This window comes from Mustela nigripes, chromosome 8 (genome assembly GCF_022355385.1).
Source record: "Mustela nigripes isolate SB6536 chromosome 8, MUSNIG.SB6536, whole genome shotgun sequence".
NCBI classification, from domain to species: Eukaryota; Metazoa; Chordata; class Mammalia; order Carnivora; family Mustelidae; genus Mustela; species Mustela nigripes.
Window position 1 is genome coordinate 19113868 of NC_081564.1, and position 14781 is coordinate 19128648.

The following is a 14781-nucleotide window of genomic DNA, read 5'->3' on the forward strand; positions in this document are numbered from 1 at the left end:
ATCATCTTAATTCTGCTGATTACTAAGTGTGTGATCTTGAACAAATTTTGTTTTGTCTCTCTAGGCCTCAGTTTCCTCATCTTGAAGTGGGGATAATGGTAGAGCCCATCTCATAGGGTGATGGGAGAATTAGAGAGACTACACATTTTTCAACATGAAGTAATTATTAATTAGGAGTTGCTGTCATCATTGCCATCATTATCACCATCATTAATGTCAACAGCAGCAATACCATCATCATCATCACCCTCAACACCATCACTGTCATCATCATCACCGTCATCACCATGACCATCATCATCATCATCATCGCCACCATCATTACCATCATGATCACTATCATCTTTACTGCCATCATCATTATCATTATCATCCAATGAGGAAAAGACTTGCAATGCCTGCCATGGCCCTGGTGAGCTTCCCAGTATAGTGAAATCACCATGATTTGGGATTCCAGTAGCCTTCCAAACCATGCCACTCATAAGATATGCAACTTCAGACAGGTCATTATATTCTTCTGTCTGTGTCCTTATTTGTAAAATGAACACAATGTTCAAGGGGATGTTGGGGATGGATAAAGGATGGGGATCATGCCTCGCGTGGAGCTAGTCATTTGAGTAATGTTAATTCTCCATCTCTAATAACCAGTTTCGGCCCTTGGACAGACTGCATTCATGGTAATATATCTCAGGCATGTCTAGAATACAAAATGAAGGATCTTCATGTTTCTAATCACCAGCCTTCACTCAGGAGTTTTTGTGCTGCCTTCTACAGGGCCATGTCCTACTGTCATCACCTTAATTACTGGAAAGGGTTTCTGCCATCTGTATGTGTAAAAGAAACAGGAGAACATATCACCTACCACGTGTATTCACCAGCATTTCCCAGCCTCCTTTTCACTTAGAGTGAGGCCATGTGACTCCTTCTGACCACTAGATAGGAGCAGAAATACATCACTTCTATTTACCAGGAAACTGCATATAGAGATAGAAAAAGAGCAAGCTGGAAGTGGCCTAGATCATCAAGCCACTGCAGGGAGGATAGCTGTCCTGGAGGGCAGCTGAAACTGCACAGAAAGTTTATTCTGTGAAGAATAAACAGTTGCTGCATGGAGCTGTTGAGGGGTTGAAGGCTCTTACAGCAGCATGACTTAACCTATACAGATTGCTACAGTGATTTCTCTCAGCAATCAAGTCTGCTTTCTAGTTTGTGCCCCTTGTTCTGAATACACTAATGGCTTGTTGGCTATTGGCCTTTCACAAACTGATGAACTTTCTTCCAGAATGGATTTTGGGTAAACTGGTGGGGAATTGGAACTTCTGAGCTCAGAGATTCATGCCCCTCCGTGTAATGTGCATCTGATCCTTTACTGTTCAGATGGCTCAGATGGCTGGAGGAGAAACATGGAAATCCCAAAACATCAGGGTCATTACATGGTTTACTCATAGCCACATAGCCCTCTGCACATACTGGGCTGCCCAATGAAATTGATATGTCAACTATCATGGACATCTCTTTTTTTCCTCCCAACCAGAATCCACACCTGTCTTTATTTTGGCATCAGAACTGTAGGTTTTTTTGTTGTTGTTTTGGGTTTTGTTTTGTTTTGTTTTTGAGAACCATTTACTGGGTGGGCTTGTCAACCAAAAAGCTTTCTCCTCCTCTGCCCAAGAAGTAACCGCATGACCTAACCCAGGTAGAGACTCATACCAAGTGCAGCCTCTTCAAGGTATGGTGGATGGTCCCTGCTTCCTAGATCCTCAGAGCTCCTGTGGTCCTGTCCTCAGAATTGCTTTTTCAGTTCTTCTTTGGTCTGTGAGCTCCTCTTGTACTTCTAACAAAGCCCTTCCACCTTTTCTGGGCTGAATTTAGCCAGCATCAGCCTCTTTTCATCAAAGAGCCCTAAGTAATACATAGTAATGAATTCCATCCAATATCGACAAAGCCTCTTTCATGTGCTGCATTCTGGCTGGAACTTATTGCCCAATTATTCTAAGTTTAGGACACATTTTATGTTTGACATGCTAAGAAAATATAACCCAGAGTGTAAGTAAAATGTGGACTCATTCATTCAACAAAGGTACTGTATCAATCATGTCCAAATGCCCATCTAAGTGCTAGGGATACAAGAGTAAACAGAAGAGACCCAAATCCCTGCCCTCAGGAGCCTGACATCCCAGTTGGAGGAGGCAGGCGTAAATAACACATAAATGAAAATACAGAAGACTCAGATGCTCAGAAGTGCTGTGGGAAGAAATGAAGCCAGACAGGAGGTCAGGCGCGTGTGGTGTAGGGGGGCAAGATAAAGAGGGGTTGTAATTTTAAACCCATTAGTCAGGGAAGACTTCACTAAGATTTGTGCAAAACCCGGAAAATAGAACCGTGTATTCTCTTGTTCTTGCTTTTTTGAAGGTGACTTGGTTTAGAGGGCTGTTGTGGGGACAGAACCTGACACTTAAAAAGTACACAATAAACATCTGCTGGAAAACCAGTTCCAAGAAGGTATTTGGACGCCAAGTCAGCACGGAGGGTGTGGGGAGCGCAGCACTCACCCTCCCATGCTGAACCATCGCGCGCGCGCGCGCGCGCGGGGGGGGGGGGGGGGGGGGGGGGGGGCCGCCGGCAAAGCCCCTCTTCCTTTCAGGCCCTGGGAACTGTTGAAGCTTTGGCTTCTCAGGGTGGTTTGCGATGACCAGACCTCCTCCCCCCAACTCAGCTGCTGGCTGGTCCTGCTGCACCTTACACCCAGTGGAAGAACTTGGGGGTGTGGGAAGGAAACAGGGCACCAAGAAGGAGGGAAATGGTATAAGCCAAGCCTAAGACAAATGGAACTCCTAGGTAGCAACACTTACCCCAGTGCGCAGGTGCGTCTCACATCTCCCATTCCTAGCTACCCCGTTTATCTACCTTCAACAAATGTTCAAGGGCATGGATTCTGGAGAGAGGCAGACCTGGGTCCCAATCATGCCTGGGTATGCAAACACAGCCAATCCCCCCATCTTCTGAACCTCAGCCTCGGGATGCTGATGTTGTAGACTAAGGTTAGAATTATGTTGTGATACACAGAAAGCGCCTGTCGAGCATAATGTGAGCATATCTTCGTTCAGTCCTGGCTCTGGATATTTGGCCTCAGCCCCCAGGAGACCCTGGTCCCATAGATTGTGTGGTTAGGGCTGGGCATGGGAACCTTGAGCCAGAGGTTCTCAGCCCCCCTCCATACTGGGGTCCCCTGGGGAACTTAAAAAAAAAAATCTTACGTATTTGGCAGAGATTACAAGTATGCAGAGAGGTAGGCAGAAGAGGGGGAAGCAGGCTCCCGCTGAGCAGAGAACCTGATGCAGAGCTTGATCCTGGGACCCTGGGATCACGACCTAAGCCAAAGGCAGAGGCTTTAACCAGCTGAGCCACCCAGGCGCCCTCCCCTGGGGAACTTTAAAGGAAACATATGCCTGGGTTCACTCCCAGGAGTCTGATATTATTAACTTGGATTGCATCCTGGCAGCACAGGAGTTTCTAAAGTCTTCCAGGTGATTCCAAGGAGCAGCCAAGGTTGAGAAGCATTGCTTTGGCCCAGGGCTTTGATCTCAGTCCCTCTACATTTATTCCCAACGCAGGAGCTACTCTTAGACATCATGCCCTTAGGCAGCCTCTCAGATCATCTGATTTTTTTTTTTTTTTCTTCTAACTGGGGTTAACAAGAAGTTGTAGAAAATCAACCATGTTCCTGGCATAGTGTTAGACCCTGAATAAAACACTGTGCCTGTCCTTGAGTAGCTTGCTGGCTGGGTGACTGTACGATCGATGGAGAAATGCTAGGCTTGAAGGGGTCCAGGGATCTGGGAGGAAAGGAATCTCATCCAGATTGGGGGATGGGTGGGAAAGGAGGGGGGTTGCTGTGTCACACCAAAACTTCAACTTGAAAAAATGAATAGCGGTGGCCTGGCAGAGATGTGGAAGGAAGATGTATAGCTCAGGTAAACTGAAGCAGCGTGAGCAAATGTGTGGAGGTGGGAAACATCAAGGCGGGGAGGGACATAGGAGGAAAGGGATCACCTACAGCAAGGTGTGTGTGACAAGACAAAGGGTAGGAGCAGAAGCCACATAGCAGAGGCCTTAGCGCCCCACAGAGACCCCTGGCCTTCCCATTACAGGCACTGGGGAGCCTTTATTCTGTGCCTAAGAATTCAGGGTGCAGCTGCAGTTGAGTGCTGGGGCGGGGGGGGGGGGGTGAGGGTGTGTGCAGCATCCAGAGGAAAAAAAACCCTTTGTTTGGCAATTTTCTCCCAAGCAACTTTATTTCATTCCCTTCCATCATGTAGAAACTCAGAAGTTATCAGGAGAACATCACTGCCATGGTAACGGTGAGAGAAACAAACAATGCATGGGTTGTATAAAATTGTCCATAAAGGCTGTTTATTTTTCATACCATTATTTTAATAGGTGGGGATGGCGGTGATGGCATGGAGAACAGCAGGCCATAATGGTACCGCTAACGTTGCCTTTTCTCCAAACGACTCGAAATGCTCACAGACATTCAGACGTTGGCACTTAGATCATGTCTCCGGCTGGGAACCCCTGCTGGTTTAGAGTCTCGCTGCTGGGAAGCATCACCTGTTCCCGGATCCCAGAGGTGGTGTGGTGAAATGGTTATAAACTTGAACTGGAGGTCAGACCGTCCTAGGTTTGAGCCCGGTTCTTCCACACTTCCTGCCTGGTGGCTGCTGGGCAAATTCCCTCATCCCTCTGAGTCTCTTTTTACTCCCCTGCAAAGTGGAGGTTCATTCCTTCATTCCTTCATTTCTTCATTCAATATTGAATGAGACTTCCTTGGAAACCTCCCTATGTGCTTTGTGCTGGAAAATTTCTTGAGCTCACGGATCTCACAGATTTTAGAATCTAGTGGGAGAACACAGATAATACCCCTGCAAACATGTCAGTAAATAAGAAAGATGATTTTAGGTGGTGATACTTGCTCAGGAAAATTTAAAACTGGGCAAGTGTTCCCTGAGGAGATGCCATTCTAGCTGACCATGGAAGGATGAGAAAGAGCCAGCCATGTGTCTATCAGGAGGAAGAGACTTCCAGATAGGGGGACAGCGAGAACCAAATCCTGAGAAGCACATTTGGATTAGGATATATATATATATATATATATATATATATATATATATATATATATAATGGAATACTACTCAGCCATCAAAGAAATGAAATCTTGCCATTTGCAATGACATGGAAGGAACTAGAGGGTATTGTGCTAAGTGAAATAAATCAATCAGAGAAAGACAATTATCATATGATCTCACTCATATGTGAAATTTAAGAAACAAAGCAGAGGATCATGGGGGAAGGAAAGGAAAAATAAAACAAGAGGGAGAAATCTGAGAAAACCAGAGAGGGAGACAAACCATAAGAGACTCTTAATCATAGGAAACAAACCGAGGGTTGCTGGATGGGAGGGGGTGGAGGGATGGGGTACCTGGGTGATGGGCATTAAGCAGGGCACATGATGTAATGAGCACATGATATTTATTAAGGACCACATGATGTAATGAGTTCAGATGCACTGAACTCTACATCTGAAACTAATAATATACTACATAGTAATTAATTGAATTTTACAATTTTTTAAAAAGGATTATTTGCAATTGGACGTCCCTGAAGGAACCACGAAGTCAGAGAGGAAGGGGGGCTGGATCTGGGGGGCCCTACAGGCTAGAGTAGGAGTTTGGGTTATAATAATACAACTTCCTGTGGTGGCCATAAGCATTAAATGAGATATCAAGTGGTAAACTCTAAGTAGATACATTATAACATCAGCTTTGATTCTCATCTGGAGAGTTTGCAGTGGAATAGAGCATCTCTCAGGTGTGGAAGCGGATACCACTGTTAAAAAAATGAAAACCACTGGGTGTGGTGCATAAACAATGAATCTTGGAACACTGAAAAAAAATAATTAAATTTAAAAAAGAAAAGAAAACCACAGGCCCAAGATGGAGCCACTCAGGGAAGGTTTGAGTGATCACTTTTCGTAATTATTTTCCTTTTTCATGTGGATGAAGTAAGAATCAGTGAAGACAAGGGACCTACAGACAGCACACGGGATTTAGTGGGGTGGCCTCCTGGCTCTCCAGCTCCCACCCACTGTTCCTTGGGTTTCTGATCTCCAGGGGGATATTTCTTGGCCTCCGTTCCTACTGTTGCTGGGTAGTGCTTCCTTCTGGAGTACAGCATGAAGGTAATGGAAAAACTCAGACCCTCTAAGCCTCAGACATTAGTCGTCTTCCCTCCCCACCCTCCTCTGACTTCCTGGGGACAAAGGCTGGGCTTTGGGCAGGAAGCTGGGAAGAAGGGCAGGATGCCCGGTAGCAGGGACCTTTTTGGTACTGTATATGGATGAACATGGTGACGTTGGCAAGGAAGGCGAAGGGTTGGAGGATGTGTCTGCGTTCAAACAGAACGGTGCCACCTCCATTCAATTTGAGTGAGGTGAGTCACACAGAGAATGTGTTAGATTGGCCGAGTCCCCTGATGGGCTTAGGAGTTTTACTTTTTCTGTACCCTTAGCCCCAGCTGAACCTTCTTCTGGGTCTAGACATATATAAAACCACTTACGGGCGCCTGGGTGGCTCAGTGGGTTAAGCCGCTGCCTTCAGCTCGGGTCATGATCTCAGGTCCTGGGATCGAGTCCCACATCGGGCTCTCTGCTCGGCAGGGAGCCTGCTTCCTCCTCTCTCTCTGCCTGCCTTTCTGCCTACTTGTGATCTCTCTCTGTCAAATAAATAAATAAAATCTTCAAAAAAAAAAAAAAACACTTAAATCCTATCAGAGAAGAGCTATTTGTGGCATTTGGGCTGTGTTTCTCCCTTACGGTCTGTATGCTACAATGTAATTACTCTCTTTTATTGAGTGCCTACTGCAGGATGGACACTTGGCTCAACATTGCATCCTCTCTCTTACCATTACAAAACCCCTAGGAAATCATCACTGATATCTCTTAATACAGACAAGAAAACAGGTCTCAAGCTGACACTTGGAGAAGGAAACTGAGGCACATCTGAGGCCAAATACACCTGCTGATCCCCAAGGACACAGGTGTTCCTCAGGTCACCAAACATAAAAGTCTGAGAAGAGTCCATAGGCGTGTGCCTCTTTGCAGAATTAGGCTGTTCTTCATGGTCTGAAAAATGTACATGTTACAGTTTATAATGCCAACAGAGTATATAAATATACACAGTATCTTTAATTGATTTTTTTCCCTCACCTTTGAGGCCCAAAAGCATAAACCCAGGATGTCTCCTGGCTGGGTTTGCAGGAACTTGGCTGTGGGGTCTTATCACATCCTATGTTTGTTCCTTTCCTTCAGCCTCCTTCACGTCTCCAAAGTACACTGGTTTTCCATCTCATCTGGCCAGACAAGCTTCTAGAGAAAGCAAATCCAGTTTGTAGGCTCACTTTGTATTCTGTAAACTTTCAGCTTGAAATAAAAGCACTGTTTCCCTGTGCATGGACATTTCTCCAGAGCCAGGGCAGGTGGTATAGACAGATCAAGCATTTCCAAGGAAACCCAAGAGACATAATTGGTAATGTGGACATGCTGGAGGAGGCTGGCTGTTTCACCACTGACCGTTCCCTTGTTAGCATCTGGAGAAAGTGATGTGACAGCCACTTTGCTTGGCAAGGGGCTTCATGGGCTCATGGGAAGGTAGGAAGACCTTATTGAGAACACTGGAGGGGAGGCTGGTTGGATGCTCAGGCTGCCCTTCAAAGACCCAGAATGAATTTGTCTCCTGGGCTACTACTATGGCTGTTTTGTTGTTTCAAACTCTCTCCCTCTCTCTCAAGATGTCTCTTTTTGCATTTCACTTTTACTCCAAGACAGAAGTTATGTCCAAACCCCGCGCCCTCCCACCTTAGCAAAGCCCTTCCTAACAGCAGGTATTCCTGGGGTGAAATGTGGTGCTGGGTTTGGATTGGGCAGGAGTGTGGATAACTTTGAAACACTTGACATGGTAGTTCATGGAGAAAGTCAAACTGAGTATACAGATCTCAAAATCAAGCCCTGGTGCACTGTGATCTGTATGGATAGAGAAATGACTAAACAGAAGTATCCTGGCAATGGCCACCATTTATTGCAATGACCCTATTTCAGCGTCATATCCTGTGCTTTCTGTGTTCCCTGCCCGGACCATGTCCCTCCCCAGATCTTGGCCTGGTAGCTTCTTCTTACTAATCACTTCTCTGCTTAAATGCCTTCTGGTCCTGGGAGGCCATTCCCCATCGCTCAAAAAAGAGCTTGCCTCCTTCACTCTCAAATCACCCCATTCTTCTTCCTCATAGAACCTGGAGCATTTGGAAATTCTAAATTAGTAAAGGAGCATTTGGAAATTCTAAATTAGTAAAGGATTTACTGTCCATCTCTCACCTATACCAGGTAAGCTCCAGAGAGCTTACGGCTTACGGTTAACTGGGTTTATCTCGTTAACTGCTGCATCCTTTGTTAACTGATGCATCCTTTGTTCCTAGAACAGTTTCTGTTCATCCTTCATTGCTAGAACAGTTCCAGTTCCTGGCACCTGATAGATGCTCAAAAAAAAAAAAAAAAAAAAAAAAGAATTGTTGGTGGGATGGGTGGATGAATGGTTGGACAGATGGATGGAGAGTTTACTGTATGCTATGTGTACTACCCTAAATGCTTTCTAATAATTGTCTCATTTATTTTTTAAAAGATTTTATTTATTTGACAGAGAGAGATACAGTGAGAGAGGGAACACAAGCAGGGGGAATGGGAGAGGGAGAAGTAGTCTCCCCACTGAACAAGAAACTAGAGGCAGGGCTTGATCTCAGGACCCTGGGATCATGACCTGAGCTGAAGGAAGATGCTTAAGGACTGAGCCACCAAGGAGCCCCACAATTGTCTCATTTAATCTAAGTCACAGGTCTTCACTGAAACAGTTTCAAAAAAGTTAGGTCAGTCGTTCAATATCACACAGCTGTTAGCAGGAGAGAAACAATTCAAATTTAGATCTGCCAGGTTTCGAAGCCTGCTTTAACCACTTTGCTACACTGTCTCCCTTGGCATAGAACATCAATCCTGGAAAGGATTTGGCAATCATGTCTCTAGACTCCACTAGACTCTAGCCCTAGAGAGCAATGGATGGAGTCTTCAGCACCCACAGCATCTTGTAAGAATTTGGCACCCAGTGGCTACTCAAAAAATAGTAGATGTTCAAGTACTGTTTGTAGATAGATGGATGAGTGAGTGCCGTGGGCAATTGAATGGACAGATGCGTGGATGGATGGATAGGTGGATGGATAGACAGGCTGGTGACTTACCTAGGATTACACAACAATTTATCAGGGGAGAGATCAAAATCAGGAATTCCTAAATGGCTGCTGTCTCATACAACATGAAATTTTTGAGAATGAAGCTGAGTGTTTTCCTTACAGTCTGAACTGGGCTCAGTGATTTAGTTTATCAGCTCATGGGAACTTGTCTCTAACCCTATGAAATAAATGTTATTGTATCCCCTCATGTCACAGGGATATTGTTATCCACTTGGGTCAATCAGCCCCCATGGTAAGTGTTATTCTTATCTCTTCTCCTCAGAAGAGGAAAATAAGGCTCAGAGAGGTTAAAGAACTTGCCCTTCTTACCCAGCAGAAAGAGGTGAGGACAAGATCTAATCCCTTGTCTCCTAACCAATTTTAATTGCCTAAGAGCTGATTTATCTAGTGGCAACATGTAGACAGAATTGTGGACACACACACCTGCACAGATGCTAGGATTCTTGCCCTGGGCAGCTGTGGGTAGCAAGAAGTCCGCATTGATACCAGAACCAAAGATACAGGTGTCCTGTAGTAACAGAGCATGAGCCTGACAAAAAGTAGACCAAGTGTATGATTTTGAGCAAGTCACTGTCTCCCTGAGGCTCAGTTTCCTCACCTGTAATGTGAGCATCAAAAATGTAGATAGTTTCATCTACAAGCTGCTCTTCTCATAAATGTTATTCTCATCACAGCATTTCTTCTTATTGGGGAAGGGATCTTAAATAAAGAGAGAGAGCCTTCCCACCATCATAATCTCAGATTGCAAGGTCTATGTCTGATTGTCTCAGAACTATTCTCCAGGCAAGGGAAAGTAAATCAGCTGGCCAACGAAATGAGCAAATCCTGTGTTATTCAATGGCTTAATTAATTTCACAGTAGCACTTCTCCCATATAATATACTCGCATGCAAGTAATGATCTTCTAGATGCCTTTACCAAAAGAGTGATCCTGATGATGAACTTTTAGTCATTGAAGAATGACTAATAACAAGGAGCTGTCAAAACACCAGGGACATCCACACAGTCATAGCATGGAGACAGCCATACAATTCCTGAGAGGGGATGGTTTCTGGCTCTGGACTCAGACCTGATCTTGAATCTACCTTGTGCTGTCGCTTCCTAGCCACGTGACCTCAGCTAGGTTGTGACCTTCTCGAGGACTCAGGTGCTTATCTGTCAAATGGAGTCAATCATGTCTCACGGTGAAGGATTATGATGAAATTGACATGAGCTGCTACGTACAGTGTGGTAAGAGCCCCTGGCAAACAGGAGATGCTTGCAAGCACCTGTTTCCTTGCCGCCAAGTGAGGAACTGGCCTGTCACTTTGTTTTTCTTTCACTCACCTTCTCCCTTTCTGTTTTCCTCAGTTTCTTTGCTTGTCTATGTTCCATTCAACAAGAATGCCCATGTGCCTACTGCACACCAGTACTGTGCAGGCCCTAAGTGTATGATGATGGATGAGATCGGGGCAAAGTCACCCCCTACAGAGCTTTGGGGCTAATACAGCAAAACAATGGGAGGCTTCATCTTCCCCAATGGAGAAATCAGGTGTTCTGTACCCTCTGTCTCAGCCTCCCTCTTTATAAAAACCACCAGGTAAATAGCAGGAATGGAAACTTGCAGGCAAGAAATGGGTTTTCCTAGGGACTCTTTGTGCATCTGTAGTGAGTGCCCTATAAAAAACACTGAATGCATGAATGAATGGGAAAGCTTTGGGTGTAGGGGTCTTTTGATCCCCTAGGCCATAGTGCTCCCTTTCCCCTCCAGCCCTCTTCCACCCTGCGCTCACCTCCCCCACCTATTCTTTGTAGGGACTCCCAGCTCCACCTCTCAGCTAAAGACATATTCCTCCCGTGCTGTCTGCAACCTTCTCTCCATCTGCTCCCTCTGCCTGCTCAGGCTGCAATGTGGAGATAGTGTGGCAAGGTGGAATAGGGGGAGGGCGAGGGAGGGCTTCTAAATTGGGGTGACAGGCCTGGGAAGCTGGCAGTTCTGCAAAGGTAGCCCACACAGTCCGTCTGAGTCTCTGGGAGTGCTTACAAGCCTGTCCCTCATGTAGCCCTTGGCCATGGCTGTTCCCAGGCATTTGCCTGTCTCCCACATCTACTGTCCCTCACCACTTCCATTTGTGGAGAAAAGACAAGATGCTGGAAATCAGGGCTGGGCAAGAGCACAACATGGAGGGTGGGTCTTGAACTCAGATGGGGGAAGGGCGTAAATATAGCAGAGCTAAGGGGCTGAGCTCAGAGGAAGCCTTGGCTAGCTCTGGCGCTCGGTTGACAACGGGGATGTGAAAGAGGAAACTCTTTATAAATTTTAATTTATAGCCCCTAGTTGGGTTTTCACAGGCCTGGAGCACCCCGCCCCCCACCATGTATTAGATGCACAATTTCATGGCCATTTGTATTGTTCTAGGGAGACTGACAGCTCTCATCGAATCCCCAGAGTTGAAGACTTTCTAGGTTACAGGACTCACGTTGGAAACACAGGATACTGTCAGAGCAGACGGCTGGTTGGGGCCCAAAAGGCCCTGGAAGGGCTGCCATACAACTGAGAGAACTGGGACTGGGACCTCTCCTGGAGGCCTAGCGATAGAAAGCTCTAGACTGCTCGAACGCAGCCTGAAAGCTGCGCTGGGTTTTGAGGCCTCCACCTCCCCGTCTGGAAAATGGTCAGGAAGCTCTACGGCCTCGCCTGGCAGCACCGGACTGCTGTGAGCATCCGCCGGGAGGAAACGCTCGGCCCACAGGACACCAGGGGAATTGGCGTTAAACTTCGCGGGGCACACGGGCCGCGGCTGGAGAAGGAGGTTGGCCCTGGGGCGCGGCGGCCCCTCTCCCGGCGGCCCGCCCGCCCCCTCCCTCCCTCGTCGCACTCGCTCGGCACAGACTCGGCCCCAGCCCCCTCCCTCCTCCCGCTCGCTCCCCGCTAGCTCGCTTGCTCGCTCGCTCGCCGGCTCCTCCTCACTCGCCCGCCCGCGCCCGGCGCTGCTCCGCCAGAGCGATCGCGGGGCTGAGCGCGCGTCCGCCCGGGGGGCTCCGGCGGCTGCCCCGGCCCCCGGCCCCCTCCCTCGCCCCGCCTGCCCTGCGCGCTCGCCGCCTCCCCGCTTCCCGGCTCCCGCGCCGTCCGCCTGCCCGCAGCCCGCGGCCCCGAGCCCCCCGCAGCCACGATGCCCGCGGCCCGGCCGCCCGCCGCGGGACTCGGCGGGACCTCGCTGCTCCTCGCCCTGCTCCTGGGGAGCCCCGCGGCAGCTCTGGCTGGAGGTAAGCGCCTGGAGGGGCGGGGCGGGGGAAGGGGCAAAGTTGCGGCTAGTGCGGGGCAGCAGGGGGTCGCGGCCGACCTGAGCTTCTGTAGCGCCGCCCGCCGGGTTGGAAGGCGGGGGCGGTCGCCCAAATTCGGGGCTGGGAACCGCGTCCCCTCGGCCCGGGCTGATGGGAGTGTGGAGGCGGGGATGTGTCTGAAGGACTCCGGCGCTTCCTTGCTTCGGCTGCGGGCTCCCTTTCAGTGTGCCCGGCTGTGGGGCTGACTTCCCTTTGCAGCCCCAGACAATCTCCTTGCAGTGGGATCGCCTCCAAACCTCAGATACCCGGAGCTCTCTGCAACCGCACCCGGGGCTGGGTGCCAGATAATTCTCACCCTTTCAGGGAGAGGACGAGAAGGGGGGCAGCTGACCCGCCCTTTAACTGAGGACTAGACTTGAACCGTGCATCTGGGGGCTTCGTAGTGCCGCGCCCTCCCACTCTAGGACCCCTTGCCTCCTTTTGGTTCAGGCTGTCCTGTAAGACCGGGTGCCTGGACTGATCCCAACCAGGTGTCTGGATGCCGGACTGGGTGTGGCTTTCGTTTGGAGGCCAGTCGGGGGTCCTTAGGGTTCTCGGAACTTGGCGGGGGAGGGAGGGAAGATGTCAGGTCACCGTCGGGAACCCGAGCGGACACTTTTCCTCCCACGCGCACCGGACAGCCTAGTGTCTCAACACTATTATGAATTGGGGAAGTAGGGGTGCTAGTTTCACCCACCACGTGCTTGCCGGTTTGGAAAGGGGGTCCAAGTTTAGCGAAGGGTAGTTGCTCCTCCTTCCCAGACCCAGAATCACACCCTCTTCTCCACCCCGCTGAGGTCCCCCAGGAAAAGTTGTGTGTTGGGGGTTGTACACGTCATTAATCCAGAGCTAAACCCAAGAGCTTTGAGAATTTAATCAGTCAGTAGGAGACCCCAAAGTGGAGGAGAGCATTGGTAACCACTCAACCTAGCCTTCTCTGAAAGGTCCAGCTCCCGCTTCCAGAAAAGCGCTCCTTACGCGGTAAATAAGCAGGCAGCTGCAGGGTCTGCCCAGTCTGAAGACAGTTGGAGGGCGCACACCCTCCCCATCTGGAGCCTCGATGTCTGTTTGGACCGTCTTGACCTGGAGCTGGAGCACAGGCGGTACCCTTTCTCGCTAGGGAGTTCTGGACTCCTGGCCGGCACACCTGCTTCAGCACCAAAGGCCGTGGACAGCTCTTAGCTCCGTGGGCCCCAGCTCTGGGTCCCTTTCCCTCCAACTCTTCCCCATGGCCTGGAGTGCCCTCCTCAGCATAAATCAGGCATTTTATCCCCTACCCCCTTCTCTTTAACTGTGGAGCCGCGGGGTGCAAAGCAAAGGAAATAATTCATCACCTTTTGTTTAACAAAGCATATCATTAAATAACCCCCCTTTTATGAAGCAATAATATTCACAATTTACATCAGGTCTGGACAATTTCTCTGGGAAAGATGGGGGAAGAGAACTGGTTTACATAAATCCTTTCCACCACAGCATGCCCTTTCTTAATTAGCTGTCTTTCCAACAATGGCTTGGTGGCCTTGAACAGAGTCCACATCTCCCTCCCTCATCCTTTGAATCTGTGTTGTGACAAACACACAGAAAGAACCCAAAGTTACTCAGCATCTTCCTAGCTTTTCTAAAGTGATTCTACCTTTGAGGACCCCGCTCTCCAATACACTGCCCTCCAGGAAAAATGTCTTAATGGCACATACTGTGTCATCCAAGACAAGGATTTCATATCCTGCTTCCTTCACTGGCTTCAAACACAAAATGTGTGTGTGTTAATTTTTAAGACATTTCATATTATTTTTCCAACTGTTTGACACTACAACTAGCCCATATATGTGTATATATATATTTAAGATTTTATTTATTTATTTATTTGACAGACAGAGATCACAAGTAGGCAGAGAGGCAGGCAGAGAGAGAGGGAGGGGGAAGCAGGCTCCCTGCTGAGCAGAAAGCCTGATGTGGGGTTCCATCCCAGGACCCTGGGATCATAACCTGAGCCAAAGGCAGAGGCTTTAACCCACTGAACCACCCAGGTGCCCCTCACTGCCAAATTAAAGTCAACTAATGTAATACTTCAGAAGGCTCATTAATAACCGTGTGCTTCTGACTTCAAGACTCTTGAGTGGTAAGGAAGGAG

The 14781-nt window shown here is 48.3% G+C and overlaps 1 protein-coding gene and 1 long non-coding RNA gene across 7 annotated transcripts in view; one reads left to right on the top strand and one right to left on the bottom strand.

Annotated features, from left to right (window-relative positions):
- Positions 1 to 4355: 4355 nt before the first annotated feature.
- LOC132023283 (uncharacterized) lies at positions 4356 to 13111 on the bottom strand. Of its 2 annotated transcripts, none has more exons than XR_009405912.1 (3): positions 12671 to 13111; positions 7265 to 7423; positions 4356 to 4896 (listed from the first exon to the last, which is right to left on the bottom strand). It is a non-coding gene; the product is annotated as an uncharacterized LOC132023283 (long non-coding RNA). The 2 variants fall into 2 exon arrangements; XR_009405913.1 differs by having other exon boundaries at positions 4356 to 4922.
- SEZ6L (seizure related 6 homolog like) overlaps positions 11883 to 14781 on the top strand; it is a 183386-nt gene continuing 180487 nt past the window's right edge. For all 5 annotated transcript variants that reach the window (XM_059408697.1, XM_059408699.1, XM_059408700.1 and 2 more), the window contains exon 1: positions 11883 to 12593. In XM_059408697.1, the coding sequence (XP_059264680.1) occupies positions 12500 to 12593 (94 nt within the window). In that variant the 5' untranslated portion in view covers positions 11883 to 12499. The remainder of the gene's footprint in view (positions 12594 to 14781) is intronic.